Below are 23,862 nucleotides of genomic sequence, written 5' to 3'. Positions count from 1 at the left end.
GGCTAGCCTCACAAGAGCTTGGCTGGGTGGGGTCCCAGGGCCCCATGGGTCAGGAGGCCTCATGGCCAGAGGGTGGTGATACTAGAGGGACATAAGTCAGTCGGTCTATCTGTGGGTCTGGCTGTGGACAGAGCTCAGCCGTGTCCCCAGAGTTGGCACAGGTCCCTGGGATCCTCTATCCCACGGCTCCTCCAGAGAGCCTGGTGGTAGACTCTACCGGCAAAGGCCAGGGCTCTGCCTGCTCCCACCATGAGGTCCTGGCTGAAGGTCTTCCAGCCTCAATGTCCCCTTCCTTCCCTCCCCATCTCTGGCAGAATGGCTGTGAGTCTGGGAGCACTGTCCCAGAATGGACAGGGAGATGGAGGCCCTGCAGGGGTCCATCTACTGATCACCAACATTTTGTTAAGCATTTCATGTGTGTTAACTTTGGAAGATGGGTACAATTATTGTCCCCTTTTACGTATGAGCCTGAGGAGAGTTACAGCTAGTTCGTGTCAGAGCCTGGCCCCAGGCTGAGGGAAGCAGAGGGGACGATTCTGACCCTCCTACCTTCACAGAACTTAGGAGGGAGGCTGAGGGGAGGCTTGCTGCAATTCCAGGCCTGGCAGGCGGGAGGCACTATGAACTTTGGGAAGTTCCAGTGAGTTTGGACACCAGGGACATAGGCCTTCACCTACTGAGAAGTTGGACCCATGGACCCCACAGAGTCTGTGGGATCCTTTGAATCTAAGAAATGATGTTCTACGATTCTGAGGTTCTAGCATAGTACCATTTGAAGACCCTGAGGGTCCCAGTCTCTGTGGGGTCTGCATGGCACTCCCCAAGCATCAAACCTTGGGCCTCTCCATGGCCCAAAAAGGGCCGGGTCTACAGGGCCCAGGGCTTGTCATGGTGGCCAGATGGACGTCACTCACCACATCCGCCAGCACCCACATCACCCCACCTGGGCCAGGCCGGCCGCAGGACGGGACGGCCAATTCTCAGAACGAAACCCGTGGGATAGGGTACCTGCCCCCTTCTCTTCCTCCTTGGTGCCGATGAAGCCCAGCGCATCCGGCCGCCATGACGTCAATGGCGGAAATATCTGGGGAAGTCGGGGGCTGTGACAACAGGGCCCAGATGCAGACCCCGATACGAAAACACAAACTGTGTCCCAGAAACATCCTCCATATGGCTTCTGAGAAATAGTCAGAAAAGGATGCCCCAACAGACAGTGCAGGAAGCCGGCTGCCCAGCCTGGCCCTCCAGGTACCCCACCACGAGACAGACCATACCCACGGCCCCTTTCTGAGAATGTATCTATGCTGCCCTGAGTCAGGTTGTTCCAGATATGTCTGAGGAGGCGATTTCTTATAGGCTCTGGCCAAGGGTCCAGGCAGTTTGAGAAGTGACCACAGGCTAGCCGTGTGGGCCAGGCCAGAGCATTGGAAAACATCCACTCATTCACCAAAATCAGTATTGGTTCGCTCAGGTCTTCTGTGACAAAGTACCACAAACTAGGTGGCTTAAACAACAGAAATGTTTTGTTTCACAGTTCTGGAGGCCAGAAGTCCAAGATCAAGGTGTCAGCAGTGTTGGTTCCTTGTAGGGCTACGAGGGAGAAATCTGTTCTCTCTCCTAGCTTCGGATGGTTTGCTGGCACTCTGACATTCCTTGGCTTATACAAGCAACACCCTGATCTCCGCCTGCCTTCATGCACTCATTCATTCACTCACCTCTTCAGGGTCATCGACACTCTCTCTGGCCCTTGTTCTGAGCCTCCGTAGACCCAGGCTCCTGATTCTCACGCAGTAATGTTCTAAGGCCCCGAGAGACTAAGGGTTTAAATACCTGGATTCACACCCCCACCTCCCTCAGCACCATAACTCTGGCAACCCCCATGAGCTGACAGAAAAGAAAGGAAGGAGCAACTGCCCCCTCAGAGCCCTCCTTCTACTCCCCAGGGCTGCTCTCGGCAGCTGTGTGCCCAACCCAGTGCTATGGGGCGGGGTGGGGAGACACACACATACACACACACACTTTCCGGAGAAAGAAGTAGAGATCTCAAGTCACCATGGGGCCGTGGGACACTGTACCTGGTTGTCCCCTTCAGTAAAATGGAAGTTGGGCTTGGCAGTCCCCTCCAGCTCTGGCTTCCTCTCAGATTGGGACTATAGGATTCTGAGAAACCGAGGCCCTGCCCATCGGGGAGTGTAAGGTTCTGGAGCCATTCTGGAGGACTTTCTGGATAGGGCTTGGGTAGGGGAAGAGGAGGAGGAGCGGGCATTCCAGGCAGGTCGAATAGCATGAGCAAAGGCTTGGAGGCAGGCCTGGAGAGCAGAGATTGGGGTGAACTCTGGTGGGAGCCGAGTCGAGGAGCTCGCACAGGCCCTGGCTCAAGAGAGCCTGTCTCTCCTCCTCTCTGGCACCTGCCCTGCCAGCTCCATGCAGGGTGGGAGCCCAGAGATGATCTCAGATGGAGATGCCCATCTAAGCTCCAGACTCCTGTACTCAGCTTCCACTCGGCCTTGCCACTTGCATGTCTAACACCAGAGTCGTCATGTCCCTCCACACCTGGATCACCACCCCCAACCCTGCTCCCCCATCTCAGGTCATGTCAGCTCTGTCCTTCCAGCTGCTCAGCTAATACCCAGAAGTCACCTTGACCCTCCCTCTCTCACCCTCCGCATCCAAGCTGCCAGCAAATTCTCCTGACTCCACCTTCGAAACATTAACTCAGAACCCACCCACTTCTCACCATCTCCACTGCCATCATCCTGGTCTGGACTATTGCAGTAGTCTCCTCACTAGTCCCCCTACTTCTGCCCTCACCTTTCTAGAGTCTGCCCCCCTCACAGCAGCCAGAGGGATCTTTTGAGTCCATGCCCCCCTTTCACTCCCAGATATGCCCGTCACTGGGGTAACAATGCTCCCAGGAGAAAATCAGAAAGCAGCCCCCGTGGGATCAGCAAAGGTTGTGTGGCCTATACTGGGTTCAGGGAGGACAGGAGGGCTGAGGCTTGAAGAGCACCACTCAGGTGCTGAGACCTATCCTGGCTGAGGCCCCGCAAACCACCCCGGATTCCCCACCACCCTCAGGGAGGACACCTCCCCACCAGGCCTGTGCCAGCGTGCACAGGCACACTGTGCGCTGGGTCCAAGCACATGGGGTGTGCTTGGAGACACAGGCACGCCAGTGCTCCTGACACCGAGTATGTGTGTGCACACGTGCACACACGTGACCAGAGCTGGGGCCCCTTTGGGACACACCCCAGCCAATGCCTGCTCTGACCAGAGGGGGTGTCCACATGGTTCAGATGGTTGAGCATTTCACACACACGCCAGCACATTTGTAACTCCTTCCCCTTGTGTCCCCGCAGCCTGCCCTTGGACAAGGACCCAATGCCCAACCCCAGGCCAGCCAAGCCCTTGGCCCCTTCCTTGGTACTCAGCCCATCCCCAGGAGCCTCGCCCAGCTGGAGGGCTGCACCCAAGGCCTCAGACCAGCTGGGAGCCAAGGGTCCGGGGACAACCTTCCAGGGCCGGGACCTCCGAGGTGGGGCTCACGCCTCCTCTTCCTCCTTGAACCCCATGCCACCATCGCAGCTGCAGGTGAGGCCTAGGGCCCAGGATGGGGCAGGCAGGGTGGGGTACCTGGGCCTATAGGTGCCGACCTTTACTGTGGCACTGGGCGGGGGGCCCAGCTGGGGCACAGGAAGTGGTTTTCTGGGTCCCAGGCACGTCTGTGACTTATGCAGATGTCACGGGGCCAAGAAAGTCCCCACTTAGCAGGTCTCAGAGATTCGAGGCTCTCCGCAACCTCCCAATCCCTGTCTCAGGATAGGAGACCCTATCAAGGTCCCACAGGCATAGCCATGTGTGTCTCCATCCCCCTGTGACAGAGGGCTTGGGGCCCAGGGAGGTGAGGTGACAGGATGGAGGCCAGCTCTGCCACTTATTAGCTGTTTGATCTTGAAAAAGTCACCCAATCTCCCTGAGCCTCAGTTTCCACATACGTAAAATGGGGTTGGTCATTCTGCCTAGTACGTGGGGTCGTGGTGAGGAGTATATGGGTTAGACGTGTAGAACAGTGAACATGAGGATGGCATCTCACCCGCCTGCCTTCCCCAGCTGCCCACAGTGCCCCTCGTCATGGTGGCACCCTCTGGAGCACGGCTGGGTCCCTCGCCCCACTTGCAGGCGCTCCTCCAGGACAGGCCACACTTTGTGCACCAGGTACCAACCCAGAACAGGCAGGGAGGAGGGAGCAGGCGGGAGAACTGGGGAGAGGACCTGGCTGAAATGGACCCCATGTGCCCCTAGCTCTCAACGGTGGATGCCCATGCCCGGACCCCTGTGCTGCAGGTGCGCCCACTGGACAGCCCAGCTATGATCAGCCTCCCGCCACCCACTGCTGCTACGGGGGTCTTCTCCCTCAAGGCCCGGCCCGGCCTGCCACCTGGTAACACTGTACCCCACAGCTCCACAGAAGCCCAGAGCCCCCAATCCTTGAACATAAGTGGTGTGGGCTGCTGACTTGCGGCCCTCAGGAGGCCAGAGGTGTCAGGTCTTATCATCTTGGAAACTCCAACCTCTAAAAAATGTCAGGCTCAGAACCTTAAAGACACAGAATGTCAAAATCACGGAACCACAGATCTCTGCAAAGTTAGTCGAAATGTCAGCGCAGTCTTTGAGCTGCTCCACCAGTAGCCTTGGAGATTAGGGACCACAGAGCCCCCTGGGAGTCTGGGCCTGCAAAGCTCAGGAGGGTGGGAAGGGCAAAATGAGAGGCTTTGTGGGCCGAGCTCCAGAGCCTGGCCCCCAGCCCCCAGAGGTGCCCTGTCCCCACCTGCAGGGATCAACGTGGCCAGCCTGGAATGGGTGTCCAGGGAGCCAGCACTGCTCTGCACCTTCCCAAGCCCCGGTGTGCCCAGGAAGGACAGGTCAGTGTGCAGGGCTGGGAAGGACCCTTGCCCTGCCATCCCCTCCTCTGACACACTTTGTCCCCCCAGCACCCTTTCAACCATGCCCCAGGGCTCCTACTCACTGCTAGCAAATGGTGTCTGCAAGTGGCCCGGATGTGAGAAGGTCTTCGAGGAGCCAGAGGACTTCCTCAAGTGAGTGGGTCAGGCCCGTTCCAGTCCAGGGGGGCCCCAGTTTGTGGGAGGAGGTCTGGGGTGCAGGTCTCAGCTCAGGCCTCATCCCGATAGGGGGTAATATGAAAGAGGCAAAAGCTGAGACTGCGGGTTCAGATCCTGGCTCCATCACTCACTGGCTCTGTGACCTTGGGCAAGTTACTTAGTTTCTTGGAGCCTCGGTTTCCTCATCTGTATAATGGGGGCATCATAAGAGAGGTGTGTGCTATGATTTACCTCCATTTTACAGACAAAGAAACTGAGGCCAAAGAGGTTAAGTGTCTTGATCAAGATCACCCAGTTCCTGAGTGACAGCCAGCCTCCGGAATCCACAATTCACCCCCTCATGCCAACACACCAGCCTTTTGTTGATTTTATTGATCCCCAAAGTCCCAGATCCTCACAATGGCTATCGCTGCCTCCTCTCAGCCCCATCACTGTCTCTCTCTCTCTCTCTCACACACACACACACACACACACACACACACACACACACTTTTCCAACCATACCCAACTATCAGTGGCAATTCGGTGCATCCCGTCCTCTTCACAACCAGGCCTTCGCACAAGCTGTACTCTCCACCTGGAATGCCTTTCCCACTCTCAGCTCACTAACCTTCCATCATCATCTCCAGCACCCTGGCCATACAGTAGATGCCAAGTAGCATGTGTTGAAGGAATGACAGGTGTGAAAGGAAGACTGAGGTAGAAAGAGGGGAGGGAGGCTGAGGCTCTGAGGAGAGACCTTCCTCCCAGAGGGTCTGAGCCTTTCCCACTAGGAATGTTGAGCCGGGAAGCCAGGCTCGCCATGGTCACCCGCATGGGCTCTTTCCACTACCCAGGCACTGCCAGGCAGACCATCTCCTGGATGAGAAGGGCAGGGCGCAGTGTCTCCTCCAGAGGGAGGTGGTGCAGTCTCTGGAGCAACAGGTGACATGGGGGGGGCGGGGGCAGGGTGGCGGTGGGTGAACCGTACGTCCACCCTGTGCCAGGACCGACCCCAGCTCACCCAGGATGGGGGCTGGCATGAAGGAAGGAAGGGGGCAGCCTGTGCAAAGATGTGGCAGAGAAGGACCAGGTTGAGGCCTCACTCTGTGCCTGTCCTCACAGCTGGTGCTGGAGAAGGAGAAGCTGGGTGCTATGCAAGCCCACCTGGCTGGGAAGATGGCCCCAACCAAGGCTCCATCCACGGTGAGCCACCCCAGGCCCACAGGTGGCACAGACTGCTGGGGAGCAGGGGAGGGGCCCTGCAGGGGGCAGGGGACCTATCCTTGCACCCAGGCCCTGGGATCTCTGGGCCCCTGTCCCCAGCTCCAAACATGCCCAGACCTAGGAATCTGTCCCTTTCTACTTACAAACCCTCTGACCTTAAGATCCCAAATCATGATCTTGAGTTTGCAAAGCGACAGCAAATCGCCCAACACTGAATGCAGACTGTGTACCGCTGGCAAGACCAGCTATATAACTCACAGGGCCCAGTGCAAAATGAAATCGCGGGGCTCAGATTTCAAAATGATGACCGCAGAGCACTAAACAAAGTGCAGGGCCCCGGGACCTTCAGAGATCACACAGAAGCTAGCCCTGGGTGTCAGGCACTGTTTGTGAGCACTTTCGTGATGTTAACTTATTTAATCCCCATGATGCATGGTGAGGTAGGTATTACTATCATCCCCAATTCACAGATGAGGAAAATTGAGGCCAGGGAGGCTTAGGTGACTTTCCCAAGGTCGCAGTTGGGTAGCAGAGGAGCCCAATTCAACCCTAGCTCGTGGCCCTGGCACTGGTGTGCTACACACACTAGTGTCCACACCCGCACTTTAATAAATACGGCTCGTGCTGCTTTGTGGGATTCTACATCAGAGTGGAATTGAGAAGAGGGTGCCCTTACTTTTAAAAACACTTATTTAAAACTAAAGTGGCAAGTTTAAGCCTCTGGGTCACCAGCCTCTCCCTCTTCCCCCAGGCATCATCCGACAAGGGCTCCTGCTGTATCGTAGCCACTGGCACCCCGGGCACCACTGTCCCAGCCTGGCCGGGTCCCCAAGAGGCCCCTGAAGGCCTGTTTGCTGTGCGGAGGCACCTCTGGGGCAGCCATGCAAACAGCACGATCCCAGGTAAGGATGGTCCGTGCCCTACGTGGTGCCCTACGTGGTGCCCTCTGAGCCCCTCATCTCCCTGACTGGTACTGGGCGGGGGACTGCTCCTCCCCACCACTGCCACCCAGCCTTTGGAAACTGGCAACTGCTCGTAAAAGCTTCCTCTCTGGATTTCCATGGCCTCCAAGCCCCCATTGTGGTCTCAGATGTCTAGTCCTAGCCCTGTCTCCCCTGGGGATTAGGGCTCACTCACTCTGGGCTTCAGCTACTCCATTTGGTCATCAGAAGGGAGGGAGCTAGCTTAGTAATTCCCAGGGACTCTCCCTCTCCCCACCAAGGAAAAGCAGGGTGACTCGCCCAAGCTCACCAATCCCCTACTACCCGCAAGGTCTGGGCTGTGGGCTTAACAGGGATTAGGGCCTTTGAGTGCCATCCTGACTCCGCCATTTAACCAGTTACATCCATTTGGTGTGGAAGTTACTTCACTTCTTTTAAACCTTGGGAGAATAAGCCCCATTTTGGTGGGAGCGGTGCAAAGGGGAAATGATATCATTTATGTCAAGTGCTTAGCAAACAGTGACTGTGATCCTGGAAAGTGGTGTTCACGGTGGGATTTCAGGCGTGCAGACTCGACAGCCGGTCGGTCGAAAGCAGAGGGTGGGAGAGGGAGCGAGGAGTTCCCAGATGGGGCCTGATCCCTCTGTACCTCTGACAGAGTTCTTCCACAACATGGACTACTTCAAGTTCCACAACATGCGGCCCCCTTTCACCTATGCCACCCTCATCCGCTGGGTAAGCAGAGTGCCGGGCTGAGGAGAAGGAAGAGAGGGCGGGGTGGAGGACCTGCCTCTCTCTGAGCACCCCCAGGCGGGCTCCTCCATGAACAAACCCACGCCTCAGATGTGATCCCCCATCTTCACCCCAGACCTGCCCCCAAACCCACAACTAAACTGCCATCCAAGCCAGTGCAAGCTAAAAGCTGGCCTTCAACACACCCCCTTCCTGATGGCCACATCAACTCCATACCTAACTGCCTCCTGGGCCTATAAATAGCCCCCAAACTAGCCTGAATTCTTCCCCTTGCCTTACACCCGCCCCAGGTACACCCTAACTCCTTCGCCAGCCCAGACGTACCCTAGTCTGCCAACACATTCCCCCCTAGACCCCAATCCCTAACCCCTTCCTTGTAACACCTGACCCATCCCAACCCCTTCCTCCTCATCCCCCTAATGCCTTCCCAGAGGCTTCACCAGAGCCCGCCCGGACCTTTATCCTAGGCCCACACCTAACCCTACACAATGCCACCCGTTCACCTACCTAGCCCCATCCCAACCTGGAGCCTCACCGCAGCCATGATCACTGACCCTTGACACAATTCCATTCCTAAATCCAAGCAGATCAAATTCCCGGACCCTTAGCCTCACTCCACACCTAATCCCAGCTCTGACCCTTAAGGACCACACACAGTCAACCTCATTCTTGACCCTGAAACTAACCACATCCCTGACACATAAAATAACTACGTAACTAGGCCCACCTCTGACTCCTGACCTAATGCAACGTGTCCTCCCACCCCTCGACTCACCCCGGTTCATCCCCAGCCTGACCTTTAACCAGCCACTTCCCTGACCTTTAACTCTGCCTGGTCCTTTACCCCTTCCAAATCCTTAACTGGACCCCACTCTCTGGCCCTTACCCTTCCCAAACTCTGAAACCTCACTCCCACAGAGAACTCCAACTCCACCCCAGAAATTTAACTTAACTCTAGCCCTAACCCTGAAGCAGACCCCACTCCAACCTCAGCCCTGATCCTCTACCTAACCCCATCCCAGCCCTACCCTCACCCCGCTTCTAACCCTGTCTCTGACCTGTCACCCCACACCATCTCCCTTCCTTCCCCCGACCCCACAGTTTCACCCAGGTCAGAAGGCCCAAGGTGGGCCAGTGCCCCTCTCAGTCCGAATCTGGGGGAGCGGCTCCCCTTACCCCCACACCCCCTAACCTCCAGGCCATCCTGGAGGCTCCCGAGAAGCAGCGGACACTCAACGAGATCTATCACTGGTTCACACGCATGTTCGCCTTCTTCAGAAACCACCCTGCCACCTGGAAGGTGAGCACCTCCGGAGGTGGCAGTGGCTGGGAGGGCCTCAAATGCCACTGCGGTGCTGGGTCAAGTTCAGGAACGGGTGGGCCTGGGACTGGGCTTGTAGGCATGTTGAGAAAGGGCAGGAGGTCGATTTTTGGTGGGGACTGCTGGCCTCAGAGGATGACTGCCTGCCTGCTCCCCTCCCCAACATCCCCGGCCCGGCTGGCTGGCCCTCCTTCCACAGAATGCCATCCGCCACAACCTGAGCCTGCACAAGTGCTTCGTGCGCGTGGAGAGCGAGAAGGGGGCCGTGTGGACCGTGGATGAGTTTGAGTTCCGCAAGAAGAGGAGCCAGAGGCCCAGCAGGTGTTCCAACCCCACACCCGGCTCCTGACCTCAAAGCCAAGGAAAGAAGGACAGGGGCCAAAACGGGGGAGTAGAAGTGGCTGGAGGCAGGGGTGACCGGCCCTGGACGTGCCTGCAGGGACCAAGAAGTAAGGTGTGCACCATCTTGCTGGCCAGGGACCCTGCTCCCCAGCTGACCGCCCTCCTGGATCACATGCTCTGCACCAAGGCTGCTCAGAGGGACCCCGGCCCCAACCCCACACCCCCGCCCCAGCCCCCTGCGACCAGCCCTCCAGCCAAACTGAGCCTTCACAACCGACCACACACACAGCCTGCCTCAGTCGCTCTCACAGATGACCTTAGGGCTGGAAAGGACACAGAGAGTAGCAATCCTGTCCCTTGGACTCAATACAAACCCCAAAACACGAAGAGCCTGCCTCAGTACACTCACACCACCTCAAATCCGCAGTCACACAAACAGTCACACCTGAGCACAGTCCTGTCAACCCACATACCCCAAAGCACACACCCGTAGCCAGCTTCCAGGCCCACTGGTGCAGTGTCACACGGGGCGTGCCCAGACACCCGCACAGAAGCAGCCTCGGTACCTTCAGGATCTCAGGTCCCAGAAAGCCACACAGACACATGCTGGTCACGCACGGTATCACACAGCTCCCGACACAGACGCTCGGTCACACAGACCCTCTGAACTCACCTGCATGTCTCACGCATGCGCACCCACAAAGCACCCCAGTGGGCCTCCTGAGTCCCACGCAGACACCCAGGGCCATGCACACCGACTCACCAAATGTACCCAGTGTCTCACCTGCCACCCGCCCCCTCCCCCATCCTGAGCCCTGTGCCCTGTGCCCCCATCCATGCCTCAGCTTAGACTGCAGACAGAGCCCCTCATTTATTTGAGATCCAAGGCCCCAACCCCCAGTGCCCTCTGCAATAAACTGCAGCTGAGCTCCCACACTCTGGATGATCGCCCCAGATAAGGGTTGGGGTCAGGTGGGCGAGGGTCTGGGGCCAAGGCTACAGCAGGAGGAACTGGACCGCAAGCAGAGGGCATGGCCCAGGCCAGTGCTTGGCCAGTGCCCCCAGCACCCCAAATCCCTGCCTGAGGCCCAGGGGAGACCTCTGCTGGGGGCTGCTCAGGCCTCACGGACCCGGCCCAGGAGGCCAGCGTTCTCCTGGCGAAGGGCTCGGTAGTCCTCACGGATCTTCTCCAGGTTGCTGAGGGTCTTCTTGCCCATCTCCGTCTCAATCTAAGGCAATGCGAATCGCAGCCCTTCAGCGTGCTGGGCCCCTTTCCCAGCTCCTGCTCACCACCCCTACCCCATCACAGCCACCCAGGGCCCCTCCCGTGCTCCTCCCACCCCCTCCAATAACAGCCTGCTCTGTCCCACCGCCAGGCCTTTGCACATGTCATCCGTCCACCTAAAGCATCCTTTGCTATGTGGCAGGATCGCCCACCACATACTCGAGCTGAACCCTCTGCCAACGGCCCTAGGAGGCAGGCGTGAGGACCCTCAGGGGGAAGGAGGGGGTGAGAGCAGGCCACTGGGCTGTTCCAGGTCACACACACAGCGACTAAGGGGCAGGGCTGCAACTCCAGACACAGGCTGTGTCTGGTTCCACAGCCTCTCCTGGCATAAACCGAGGAGCTGATCCCGGGCCTGCCTTGGTTAGCCCTCCCACCCCCGGGCCTCACCTGCTCCTCAAGGTCTCGAACCTCCCGCAGGATTGTGCCCGTGTCCTCGATGGTCTGGATGAGCTGGCTGCAGTTCTGGGGACAGCAGGAGCAGAAGGCTTGCACCCCAACTTGGCCCCACCCCAGCCAGCCCCCAGGCACGCTTCTCCCCTCACCTCATGCAAGGCAGCGAGATACTTGTAGGCCTTCCGAACGGCATCGTCCTTTTTGGCATCCTGACCAGACAGAGGAGACCCTGAAGGTGTCAGTGGGCTGTTCCCGCCTCACCCCGCCCCTACCCCACCCCCACCTCCAGGCCCCCACAAGGCCACCCTCTCCCACAGGGCCCAGGCCCACCCCACCCCCGCGCCCAGCCCGGCCTGCCCCACACCTTGAACACAAGCTCATCAGTCACCGCAAACGTCCGGTCCAGCTTCCCAGACAGGGAGTTGATTTCCTTCTGAAGCTCCTTCGTGTCAGACAAGATCTGGCAGAGACCAGGGTAGCCGTGAGCCCGTCTGGGGCGGGCGGCCAGCCAGCTGAGGGCATTCACGTTTATGCTGTCCCATCCAGACAGGGTCAGGGGCGGCTGCAGTGGACTGTGTGGGGCTGTTCCGTGTCTGGGTGTGGCCAGATAGCTCTGACTTTCAGAGGGTGTGAGGTCCCCGTGTAGCCCGGCAACACACATCCGCCCCTTGGGCGTATCTACCCATATGACCCACCCTCCCCGGCCACGATGGCGTACCTTAGTGATCTCTTCCTTCTGCTTCCGGATGTTGCCCACAATCTCCAGGATGCGCTGGGTATAGGCCAGCCGAGACACGTCTCTGGGCAGGGTCTCGAGCTCTGACATCTAGGCAGAGACAGCAGGTGCTCCCTTAGCACCGACACCTCTCCGGCTCTGAGCGGCCCAGGGCCCCCACACAGGCCTTACCAGCTGCTTATAGACGTCCTCCTTCCGGCGGGCCTCTTCAGCAGCTGCCCGAACACTCTGGTGCAGCTCCTGGATCTCTGCCAGCCGTCGAGAGGATTCCAGCTGCCAGGACCCCACGGGTAGAGGGCAGTGAGGCAGAGCGCAGGGCTAGCCCCCTAGGGAGGGACCGAACCCGCCCCACCCACGGCCCCGGACCCCACCACCTACCTCTCTGCAGTCCTGGAGCTTTCGGAGGTGGCGGTACTCAGCAAGGAGCGGAACACGGTGCTTTTCCCACTGACCTGCCAAGTGGATGACCCGCTGGGCACTGCTCTCTACCACGAGCTGGGGGTGGTGGCAGGGGGGCTACATGTCACACAGGCTGGGCCCATCCAGCTCCGACCCTCCCAGCCCAGCCTCAGCGCCAGCCCCACCTGCAGCTTGGCAAGGTTGGCAGCCCCGTCGGGCAGCAGCTCCACCGCCCGGCTCTTCAGGCGCAGGGCCTGCTCATGCTCCGCTGTGCTGAGCTTGCTCTGCCGACACTCGGTCTCCACCTGGCACCCGGGATCCCCACTCCCAGTCAGTGGGGGAGCCCCACGCGCACCACAACCTCCCAGCCCCCGTTGAGCCTGGAAAGCCCTGGCCTAGCCCAAGCCCCTCAGATGACAACACATCCCTCTAGGGGCCCTAGGGGCCCCTCGGACCTCTCCTGATAGCGACGGAGACCTATAAGCAGTGACAGGCACCCACAGGCCCCTCTGACCCCTCCACCTCCACACTGACTCCCCAGGACCCCTGATGAGCCCCACGAGCCCCTACAGAGGCCCACGGACACTTACACCCCTCTCGATTCTCACAGACACCAAGGCACCTCTAACCCCTGCAGGTCCGACACCACCCCCACCCCCAACCCTACATCGCCCTCTCACTCCCACTGATTCTCCTGAACCCTCAAGAGGCCCACAGGTCCCCAGTGTCTCCCATGAACCCTTCTGACAACTGCAGACCTCTACAGAGTACCCCCTCAAGTCCCTCTAAGCCGTCTAGGCCAGACTTGTGACCTGACCCCGGTGGGCAGACCCTCTCCCACACCCACCTGCACAAGGCTGATTCCCAGGGTCTTCATGTTGGCTTCAACCTCTTCAATGCTGCGATTCACTCCCTCCAGCTGCTCCCGAAGAGACTCCAGCTCCTGCTCCTGAGCTGCCCACATGTCCTGGGAGGCACAGGCAGTCGGGGTGGGGGTGTCAGGCCCAGTAGACAGCCAAGGGCCCAGGACACCTCCCCCGCCCCACCACTGCTCTGCTCACCTGTTCAGGCCGCCGGGAGGTGGCCGGCACATCTGACACCTGGGCCGCCTGGGCCTCAGGCTCCTGGGGAGCGAGAAAGGAGCGTCCTGGCTGTCGGGGAAAGCCCTGCCCCTCACAGCCCAGCCTCAACACCCCCCAAAAGCACCCTCCCAGCACGATACCCAGGTACAGTACCACTGTACCACTGACGGCTGTCAGAATGTGTGTGAGGATCAATGCGCTCTCTGTGACCTTAGACTGGAGTGTTTGCTCATAAAGAAACCTCCCTGACCCTGACACAGCTCTTGCCCATCTGCCCATGAGAAGGATGAGGGCCCCTCTGGATGACCATCCAAGGAGAGAAGATACGTCCAGAGGAAGCTGCCCAGGAAAAGCTGGGGTTTGCACAAAGAGCAGCCCTACACGCTTACATAGTTCCCACCCCTCTACCCTTTCTCCACGGAAGTTCCCAAGAAGCCAGGGGACCGTTCTGGGTGCCCACCCCCCGTGGGGAGAGGGCAGGCCCGGTGGGAACACGGGCCCCTGTATGGATAAAATGTGGTGTGTGTACATAAAGCAATACCGCCTTGGCCCCATCAGCATGCCCCAGGCCCACTCAGGCCCACCCACCAAATGGAAGGTGAACTTCTCTGAATGTGTGAAGCGGGAGCCCTTGGGAGCACCAGTCCTGGCGCCAGCACCCCAGGTCTGCAGCAGCTCTCCCAGGTCTCGGGCTTGTTGGGGGGGCCCTGGCCGGCCCCAGGTCTGGCGCAGATGCTCAGCCAGGTGCTTCTGCAGCCGCTGCCGCTGAGCCCGAGTATCCTCCTAGAAACAGTGGAAGAGTGTGGAGGCCTGCTGGGTACCCAAGGCCCCGCCTCCACCAGGGAGCCGCTTGACAAGGTGCTACCCCCAAGTCACACCAGCCATCCAGCCTCTCCCACGAGGGGGCCCGGACCCACTCTCCTGGTCCACAGGCCTGGGAGCTCCCTGAGGACAGGGCCTCCTCTTCTTCAGCCCTGCTTCTCTCTACCCACTGGCTCCCTGAACTGGAGGAGGCTGTGGGAAGGGAGAGAAGTAAGCCTGCAGCCCCCAAATTAGAGACCGACACTCAAAAGATATGTGGGGACAGAGCGGAAACCGAGTCAGAGGTGCTGGGCAAAGAAGGGGCGGAGGCAGAGTGGAATTGAGAGAGAGAGAGAGACATGAGAACAGAGGCAGTTTTGAGACAACTGGAGAAATCTGATTATGAACTCAAGTGTTGGATGGTATTAAGAGGTCACTGTTACCAATGCAGGGGACACGGGTTCAAGCCCTGGTCCAGGAAGATCCCACATGCCGCGGAGCAACTAAGCCCATGCACCACAACTACTGAGCCTGTGCTCTAGAGCCCGCGAGCCACAACTACTGAGCCCGCGTGCCACAACTACTGAAGCCCGTGAGCCACAACTACTGAGCCCGTGTGCCACAGCTACTGAAGCCCGCGTGCCTAGAGCCCATGCTCCACAACAAGAGAAGCCACCGCAATGAGAAGCCCGCTCACTGCAACTAGAGAAAGCCCACACGCAGCAACGAAGACCCAACGCAGCCATAAATAAATAAATAAATAAATTTAGGGGGAAAAAAAGATGTAATAGGTTCTGGTTCAAAAGATAAAATGCATATACAAAGCTTTAAAAAAAAACAAAAGAAAAAGAGGTCACTGTTAATTCTGTTAGGTGTGAAAATGGCCCAGGGGTTGTGTTAAAAAGTGAATGCCCTTATGAGTTAAGAGATGTCTGCTTAAGTATTTAGAGTTAAAATGATATGATGTCTGGGACTTGCTTTAAAATATTACAGAAAAAAAAGTTAGAGAAGGGATGAGGAAAGATTGGCAAAATGCTTATATCTTTTTTTTTTTTTTTTTCGTTTTTTGGCTGTGCCTCGCGGCTTGCAGGATCTTAGTTCCCCGACCAGGGATTGAACCTGGACCCTCAGCAGTGAAAGCACTGAGTCCTAACCACTGGACCGCCAGGGAATCCCCACAAAAGGCTTATAATTGAAGGTGGATGGCAGGGACATAGAGTTTATGAGACTATTCTCTCTACTTCTGTATTTGAAATGCCTGTAAGTTTAAGAAAGAGAGAAAAAGATAAAGACAGAAAAAATGGCAGCGGAGGAGGCGGAAGGAGACAGCTACAGAGGTGGACAAAGTTGGGAGGGGATGGGGACAGATACTGAGGTGGACAGAGGGGAGATGGAGGCGGATATAGAGGAAGACAGAGGCAGAGACACAGAAACGAGGAGACAGCGGTGGGGAGAGAGAAAGAGGGGCAGCAAAACCACAGAACGAGAAAGCCAGTGATGAGAAGAGACGGTGCAGAGATCTGGAGGCCACACATCGGTGATGACGGCAGACAGAGAAAGAGGGAGCGAATCAGGGGCAGGAAGAAGGCAGTAGAAACAGGGAGGAAGGGGGCAGATCCTGACAGCTCTGGCTGCCTGTGCACGTCCTTCGGTGGAACATCGCCCTCAGAAGAGAGCAGTATCACCACCCGTGTCTCACAGCAGGAAGCCGATGCTCCGAGGGGCCATACTGACTTGTACAACCTTTCTGACTCCAGCGTTCTTTCAGGCAGGGAGCCAGGTAGTTGCACACAGAGAGGAGATGACGGAAGAGAGGGATGAAGTGGGGAAAGGAGAGGGGCAGAGGACTAACGGGAGACGACGAAATGGGAGCCACAGTGAGCAGGGACCTCGTCAGCAGGGACCAAGCACTGGGCAGTACCTGGACGGGGAGGCGGGATGGCCGGTGGACCCAGTCCTCATCCCTGGGGCGGTCCCGGCCCGTGTGCTGGCAGAGTTGGATGGCGTGGCGTTCGAGGAGCGAGGCCACCCTCGCAGCAGGCTGGGGCACCTGGGCGGGGGCTGGTGGCAGCAAGGGACTCGCCTGGAACTCCCGGGGCTCTGGAGGCAGCAACAGAGTCAGCCAGCCCTCCTGCCTCACCATGCAGTTAGGCCCACCTCTACCCCTCCCCCCAGCCCCTCTCCACAGCCTCATCCTCACCTCCTCTGGAGAGCAAATCAGGCATGAACAGCCTGCTGGCATGGAAAGGCTTCTGGTGGGCCGAGCCCTGGTGAGAGAGCAGAGTCAGACCTCTAGGATGAATCGTGACGGGGGCACCAGTGGGAGGGGGCCAAAAACCTGAGCACCCAAATGGGGACAAGGCAGGCAACGCAGCAACAAGCAATGTTGACATGAGTTGAGGGGTCCCACCTGGAGGCGCTGCAGCTTAGGAGTGCGAAGGAGGGGTGGGACCCAGGGCAGGGCTAGCTGGTCCCGGATTTGGCTCCCGATGGCCCGGAGGAGGATAGCTGAGTCACCTAGGGAAGTGGGGAGGGAGTGTCAATCAGGTGACAGTGCCACAACTCCAAAAATGCATAACCTGGGAAAGCAGCCTGACTGCCCCCCAGAGATACATATCTATGTAGCTATCATTCTCACACTCAGTCATTCAACAAACACTTATTAAGCACCTACTCTGTGCCAGTCACCATTCTAGACCCTTGGGCTACTTCAGTGAACAAACTGATAAATATCCTCCTGCCCTCCTGTGGAGGCAGGTAGAGGAGAGCATGACCAAGGTCGTAAGTACAATACAGAAGACTGTCAGGTGGTCATCAGGAAAGGAAGATAAGGACCGTTGAGAGGAAGATATAATTTTAAACAAGGCAATCCAAGGAAGGCCTCCCTGAGGTGACATGTGAACAGGAACCTCCAAGAGGTAAGGGAGTGAACCATGAGGCTATCTGTGTGAGTAAGCCAGCAGATGCAAAGGCCCTGAGGCCGGAGTGGCCTGGTGTGGTTAGAGTGGAGTGAGCGAGGCAGGGGCAAGGCAGGAGGTGAGGCAGAGAGGCCCCTTCCAGCACCAACTCCCCACCTGGGTCAGCCCAAGCCCCAGTTCCCTTCCCCCTGCCCTGCATCCCCTCTCCCAGCCCCAGTCCTCCCACCTAGCTCTCCTGAAGACACATACCCCCCCCACCAATCAACCTTTTCACCACTTCCACCTCTCTCAGCCCCCACAACACCCTCTCCCTCACCCCCACCACGCCCCAGGCACCCCACACCTGCAGGCTGGTCTGCGTCCTCAGAGGCATCAGTGGGCAGACGTTCAGCCAAGAAGAGAAGCAGGTCCCGGAGGTCAGGCTCACTGGGGTAGAGGAAGTTCTGATAGCCAAGCTCCAAGGGATATCCCAGGTCCTGGGGGTGGGGAAGGGTGGCCGCTATCAGTCGGGCAGGCAGGATCCTCCTGTCCTGGGAGCCCAGGGCTGAGACCACAAGCGCTCCCACTCTCTCACCAACCACCACCCTCTGAACTCACCCTTGGCTCACCAAGGCCTTCAGAGCTTTAAAAATTAAAGCTCTGGGGACTTCCCTGGTGGTCCAGTGGGTGTGACTCCACGCTCCCAATGCAGGGGGCCCAGGTTCGATCCCTGGTCAGGGAACTAGTTGTGGCGTGCGTGCCACAACTGAGAGTCCGCATGCCTCAGCAAAGGTCTCCTGTGTCGCAACTAAGACCCGGCGCAACCAAAATAAATAAATAAACATTTTTAAAAAAAATAAAATTAAAGCTCTGGCCTTTCTAAATCCAGAGGCCATGAAAGAGAAGATGGGTATTTCTGAATACATGAAAAAATTTTTAAAGAAAAATTACAGTGAACAAAGTCAAAAGCGTAATGACAAGCTGGGAAAAAATATTTGGAGTTCATATCATAGGCAAAGAGTGAATCTGCCTAGTATATAAAGAGTGCCTAAAACTACACAGGCAAAAAGACCAACAGTGCAACAGTAACAGGGGCAAAAGACAGGAGCAGACAATTCCCAGAAATAGAATGAAAAACGGCCCTTAAACATATGCAAATATGTCCAACCTTGCTTACAAGAGAGACTTGAATTGAAAGCACACGGAGAGACCCCACACGAGCATCACCGATCCGGGACAACCTGACCTTACGTTCTCCTGAGGTCCACTCGGGCAGGGAGATACTATCACTTGCACAGAGTTCCTGCCCTAGACCTGAATCTCGTCACGAGCAAACAATCAGACCAATTCAGATTGTGGGGCATTCCAGGAAACAACCAGCCTGCACTCTTCAAAAACATGTAGCATTGTAAAAAGAAACAAAGTAACAAAAACTAAGGCGGACTGTTGGATACAGAAGATTAGAAATGTAACAGTGAAATGAAATGTATGATCCTGGATTAGACTCTGTAGTTGGAAACAAGAAGAGCTACAAAGGATATTTTTGTACCTACTGAGGAAATTTGACCATGCACTAAATATTAGATACTATTACTCTATCAATATTCAATTCATGGGTGGGATCATGATATTGTGGTTATACTGGTGAACGCCCTTTTACTTAGGAGAGGTGCACTGAAAGTTTTAGGTATGAAGTGTCGTGATGTCTGCTGCTTTCAAAAGGTTCAGAAAAAAATGTGTGTGTGTGTGTGTGTGTGTGTGTGTGTGTGTGTGTGTGTGTGTGTACCCAGAGAGAGAGAAAAGAATGGAGGAAAATGTTAACAACACAGAAAGCTAGGAGAAGGGTGTTATTTTTCTGTTTTCATTTTTCCTTAAATTTGAAAGTTTTTCAAAGTACAAAGCTAGGAGGAAAACTATATAGAGATACTATTCCTCACCTGTTGAATGGGGAAAACTCTGACAATACACGCAGTGGGTGAGGCTGTGGGGAAACAGGCACCCTCTCTTATACTGCTGTTGGGAAGGCAGAAATTAAACAATCCCAGTGAAGGCGATTGGGAAAAATCTAACAAAATGGCGTATGCGTTTACCCTTCCACCTAGCAATCCTACTTCTAGGAGTTTACCCTGAAGACAGGCCTCCAACAATTCAAGAATATATATGCACAAGATTATTCATTACAGCATTATCTGCAAAATATTGGGAACTCCCTAAATGTCCAAGCATAGGAGAGGGGTTGAATAAACTACAGTGCATACATACAATGAACTACTCTGCAGCTGCAAAAAGGAAAAAATAATGATTAAGATCTCTATTGTCTGATATGAAATGATTTCCAGGATATGTGGCAAGGGGGAAAAAAAGGTAAGAAACTAGGCATATGCTCTCTTTTGTGTAAGAAAGGGGGGAAATAAGAATATATATTTATATTTGCTTATATCTTCATTTTTTAAAAACTGGAAAGACACACAAGAAACTAATCAAAGTAATCCCCTTACAGCAGACGGGTAAGGGTAACGAGGTGAACGGTTTGGAGTGCAAGTGGGACTTCTCAAGGTATTGTGTTACTTCTGTCACACCTTGGAGATTTCTTTGACTCTTTCAGTAGTTAACCATCTTCCACCTAGTTAACAATTCTTTATATTGAAATATCCCTATTCAAATTACTGCTGGGGTTTGTATCTCTGGACTGGACCCTGACTGATAAAAATGACCCACGCAAAATAGTAAATAATGTTTTTAAAAGAGACTATGGGCTTTGGAGTCAAAAAGATTGGGGTTGAAATCCAGCCTGTGCTACTTAACTGGCTATAAGGCCTTGGACCGGTTACTCAACCACCAAGAAGCTCAGTTTCTAGCTGTAAAATGGGGCTGACAGTACTTTCCCGATGTGGATGCTTTAAGGGATAAAAGGGCCCATCAGGGTTCTGGTCCGGAGCTGCATGGATTCTGAAAGCATATTTCGTGGATGCAAATCCAAGCTTTGCTTCTTACCAACTGGGTAACCACAGGCAAATCACTTAACCTCTCTGAGCTTCACTTTTCTCACCTGAGAAAAGGGATACCCACAGTGCCTACTTCAGAAAGTTGTCACGAGAATTCAGTGAGTTAACACCAGGTTACCACAATGCCCAGCACAGAGCACACACTCAAAAAACATCATTATTATACACACATATGTGTATTTGGTCACAACGTAAGATATATTTATTTCAGAGGATCACAGTCAAAACAGTGTGAAAACCACTGTCTTTTAAGCTACTTTACTTTGGGTTTTTTCCAACACCTGCAATCAAAGAGCTGTGACTGATACAGAAACTCACTCCAGGAGTGGGGTGTGTGAAATGACAGACACTAAAGTATGGAGGTGGCTGAGTCGCAAAAAGTGGTGCCAGGAGTAGGGCACATGAAGAGGCAGACACCAGAAGGCGGCAGTGCTGAGCCAAGGTGGGCTACATGAGCAGCGCCCAGCTGGGTTAAGAGAGACCTTTTCTACCTGCTCAGGGCAGACCGAGGCTCTGGGGCCAGACAATCACGTGAACCTCTCAGTCACTGAAAAAGCCATACTCACGCTAAAGTTAGTGTGAGGAAAAGTAGGTCACCACCAAATCCAGTGGGAAACAGCACTGAGAGAAGGGAGGAAGAGAAAACTGGGGGAAGCCTGATCCCCAGCCCCTCCTCAACACGTCCCACTGTGCACCCTCCTAGCCAAACAGGACACGAGTTCCCCCTTATAAAGTGCCATCCTCGAGAAGACAGCCCCAGGCCAGGGGACAGACTGCCTGCCTCGAGGGCCACCAAGAGCCCCAGACAGAAGAACCTGAGAACTCCTGAGAGCTAGGTGAACCAGAGAGCCAAGGGAAGGGTAGAGCTCTGAGGCCTATTTCTAAGAGACAGAAACCGCACAAGCAAGGAACAAATTCAAGAAACCTGACCACCCAGTCCCTTGGGGCTATGTGGAAGGTTTCGCTGTAGTTACTCTGTTGTCCCTCTACCACCATATACTGGGTATGCTGGGCATGTTGACATTCATTACGTAGCCACAAGCTGCTGGAACACAAGCAGCCAGATCAAGCCTATCCAATAATAGTAATACCACTTGCACAAAGCTTACTATATCCAGCTTTTCACGTATGAACTCATTTTTAATCCTCATAGCAACCCTACGTGGTAGGTCCAATTCTTATCCATTTTACACATGAGAAAACTTAAGCCCAAAGAGGTTAAGAGACTAGCCTAAAATCCCAGAACTAATGAGCCAGGAGAAATGACATTTACTTGGAGCCCTTGGGTATAGTAACTGGACACAGGTCTGTACTGGGGAGGCATGAGTGCTTCACCAGAAGGCACTTTATTTACAAAAGAGACAGTATGTAAGTTATTCTCACGAGAGGCAAGCTGCAACAGGGCAGAGTAAAGTTTTAGTGCAGACACTGTTTTAGTTAAGCAGCGTATCTTCCTTTGGGTAACCCTCCCTCCCCCAACTCCAAGTGATCCTGAAGGAGCAGCCAATCACAGTGCCCTATAGGGATGACCATGTGATCCAAGCTGGGCCAACCAGAGAACGTGGTGGTTAATTTCAGCCTGAGCATGTGAATCAAAACAGGGCCTTTTCAGGAACTGGTAAATGGATACTATAGGGGGAAAAGTTCTTGGTGCTAAGCTCAAAATTTGGGAGCCAGGGGCAACTCAGGCACAAACTGGATCAACTCATTTAATCCTCAGGACAACCCTACTTTTATCATCTCGATTTCACCGATAAGGAAACTGATGCCCACAGGGGCATCAGTTAGCAAGGTCACACAGTTAGCAAGTGCTGTAGCCAGGGTCTGAACTACTCAGGCAGTTTGACCACAGAGCTGGCAGCCTTAACCACTAATGAACGCTAAGCCACAACGGGAGGCGGCAGAGAGGAAAGTCAAGAGTCTCAAAGGAGCTTGGTGACTTTGTGAAGGAGGAAGGAAGAGGCTGTGTGTATTGGGAGGAAGACACTCACCATACAGGCCTGAGCCAGGCTCATGGCCAGACGGAACCGGGCAGACATAGCAAGAGGCAGCAGGGGGCTAAGGCCGGAGCCCACAGCAGGGTTGATCACACGCAGGCAACGGACCACAGCTTCCACAACCAGCTCAGTGGTGAAGGCTCGCAGGGTCTGCACATCTGGAGGAACTGCCCTGAAGAAGAAGGAGGCAGGCTCGATGGGGGGTGGGGGGAAGCAGTCAGGAAACAAGGATGAGGCTGGGCCGTGCTGCCTTCTGGAAGCCCTAGTACTGGGATGGGGTGGGGAGGGTGGCCACAGTTCAGACAGGTCCTGGGTGTTGTTGTCTGACTTCCATTTGGAAAACTAAGAATGGAGGGAGTCCTCAGGTCCTAAGATCTTGGTGTAGAATGGTGGATGGAAGGGATCCGAGTTCAAAAAATCTCAAATTTCCCTATGCCTAAAAGCCCCAAATTTCTGGGGTCTGGGAAGGCCTAGGAGCCCAGGTGGAATAGTCTCTGGGTTTCTGCATCCCCAGATATCATGTTTGCTGCATGTCAGAGGCCCCTAGATACTGACCTGCTAGGATTTTGAGACTAGATGTTGGGAGGCTGGAGTTTTCAGGAGTTCCAAATGTCAGAGTCCCTGGGTATCAGGACCACCCAGTCTCAAGCAATCCAGAAATCAAGCTCCCTAGATGTTGTCATCTTGGGTTTTTAGGACCCTCGAATGCAGGAGTCCTTGTGCGTCGGGGTCACCAAGCATTAAGGCCACCAGATTTTAGAGTCCTGGGGTTTTAAAAGCCTCAGGTATTGGGAAACCAGGTTTGCAGGTTCCCAAGTATCCAGTCCCAGGGGATTTTGGAGTCCCTGAGTGCCAGGATCCCAGAGTTTTAAGTTCCCTGGTTCACAGGATAAAGGTGGCTTAGAATCTCCAGATGTCAGAGTGCCAGGGTATTGATGTGAAGATCCACAGATTTCAGAATCCCGGGTCTTGAGGTTCCAAGGTTTTAAGGTCTCGAGGTGTCTAGGTCCTGGAGTTTGGGGTTTACCAAGTGTAGAGGTCAAAGGGTTTGGGAGGCCCCGTGTGTGTGTGTGCGTGCGTGTGTGTGTGTGTAAGGAGGAGGGAGGGTCTTAGGGTCCTGGAAGTTGCAGCCCTAGATGTCAGGGTCCGGAGTTTTGGAGTCCCGGATGTGGGCATTCCGGGGTGGGCGGGGGCTGTGTCCTTACGTGCCGGCCTGTCGCAGGGAATGGATGAGGATTCGGTCCGCCTCCTCCATGGTGGAGCCGTGTTGGAGTCCGAGGTTGGGTCCAGGGCCGGGTCCGAGCAAGAGAGGCGCAGCTGTGGAAAGCCCGCTCCCTGCTCGCGGTCCAAGGAGTGTCACGGGCTGCGCGAGGAGACCCGGGAAATGTAGTTCCGAGACCTAGTTCGGCGCAAACCGGATGCCTGTCGTTCCGGTGTGAATGGGCGCGCGCAGGCTTGAGCGTGCAATGGCTGCTGGGAGTTGTAGGTTGGGGTTTTTTTGTTTTCTCTTTCCTGCAGCCCAGTGCGCTCTTCCAAGTGAGCAAAGGATTATACTGCACGCGCAAGTGTGTGTGTGTGTAT

At 55.5% G+C, this 23,862-nt stretch overlaps 2 protein-coding genes across 4 annotated transcripts; one reads left to right on the top strand and one right to left on the bottom strand.

Annotated features, from left to right (window-relative positions):
- The first annotated feature begins 3,371 nt into the window (after positions 1-3,371).
- Positions 3,372-9,690, top strand: FOXP3 (forkhead box P3). The gene is made up of 11 exons (XM_059910378.1): positions 3,372-3,591; positions 4,111-4,215; positions 4,303-4,441; positions 4,835-4,922; positions 4,992-5,096; positions 5,957-6,044; positions 6,225-6,305; positions 7,078-7,228; positions 7,926-8,002; positions 9,219-9,320; positions 9,541-9,690. The coding sequence occupies exons 1-11, from the start codon at positions 3,382-3,384 to the stop codon at positions 9,688-9,690; spliced, it is 1,296 nt and encodes a 431-aa protein (XP_059766361.1). The 5' UTR covers positions 3,372-3,381.
- An 845-nt stretch (positions 9,691-10,535) lies between these two features.
- CCDC22 (coiled-coil domain containing 22) lies at positions 10,536-23,670 on the bottom strand. 3 transcript variants are annotated; one of them, XM_059910079.1, is made up of 17 exons: positions 23,487-23,670; positions 22,276-22,453; positions 17,644-17,776; positions 16,793-16,899; positions 16,583-16,649; positions 16,304-16,482; positions 14,170-14,364; positions 13,561-13,623; positions 13,347-13,466; positions 12,685-12,804; positions 12,479-12,595; positions 12,272-12,373; positions 12,083-12,190; positions 11,729-11,824; positions 11,514-11,573; positions 11,359-11,433; positions 10,536-10,912 (listed from the first exon to the last, which is right to left on the bottom strand). In XM_059910079.1, the coding sequence occupies exons 1-17, from the start codon at positions 23,534-23,536 to the stop codon at positions 10,799-10,801; spliced, it is 1,884 nt and encodes a 627-aa protein (XP_059766062.1). In that variant the 5' UTR covers positions 23,537-23,670; the 3' UTR covers positions 10,536-10,798. The 3 variants fall into 3 exon arrangements, with proteins under 3 accessions (XP_059766062.1, XP_059766065.1, XP_059766063.1); XM_059910082.1 differs by lacking the exon at positions 23,487-23,670 and adding an exon at positions 22,837-23,465; XM_059910080.1 differs by lacking the exon at positions 12,685-12,804.
- Positions 23,671-23,862: the final 192 nt, after the last annotated feature.

This window comes from Balaenoptera ricei, chromosome X (genome assembly GCF_028023285.1).
Source record: "Balaenoptera ricei isolate mBalRic1 chromosome X, mBalRic1.hap2, whole genome shotgun sequence".
NCBI lineage: Eukaryota > Metazoa > Chordata > Mammalia > Artiodactyla > Balaenopteridae > Balaenoptera > Balaenoptera ricei.
The sequence above is the reverse complement of the archived record's forward strand: the minus strand, read 5'-3'. Positions and strand labels throughout refer to the sequence as shown.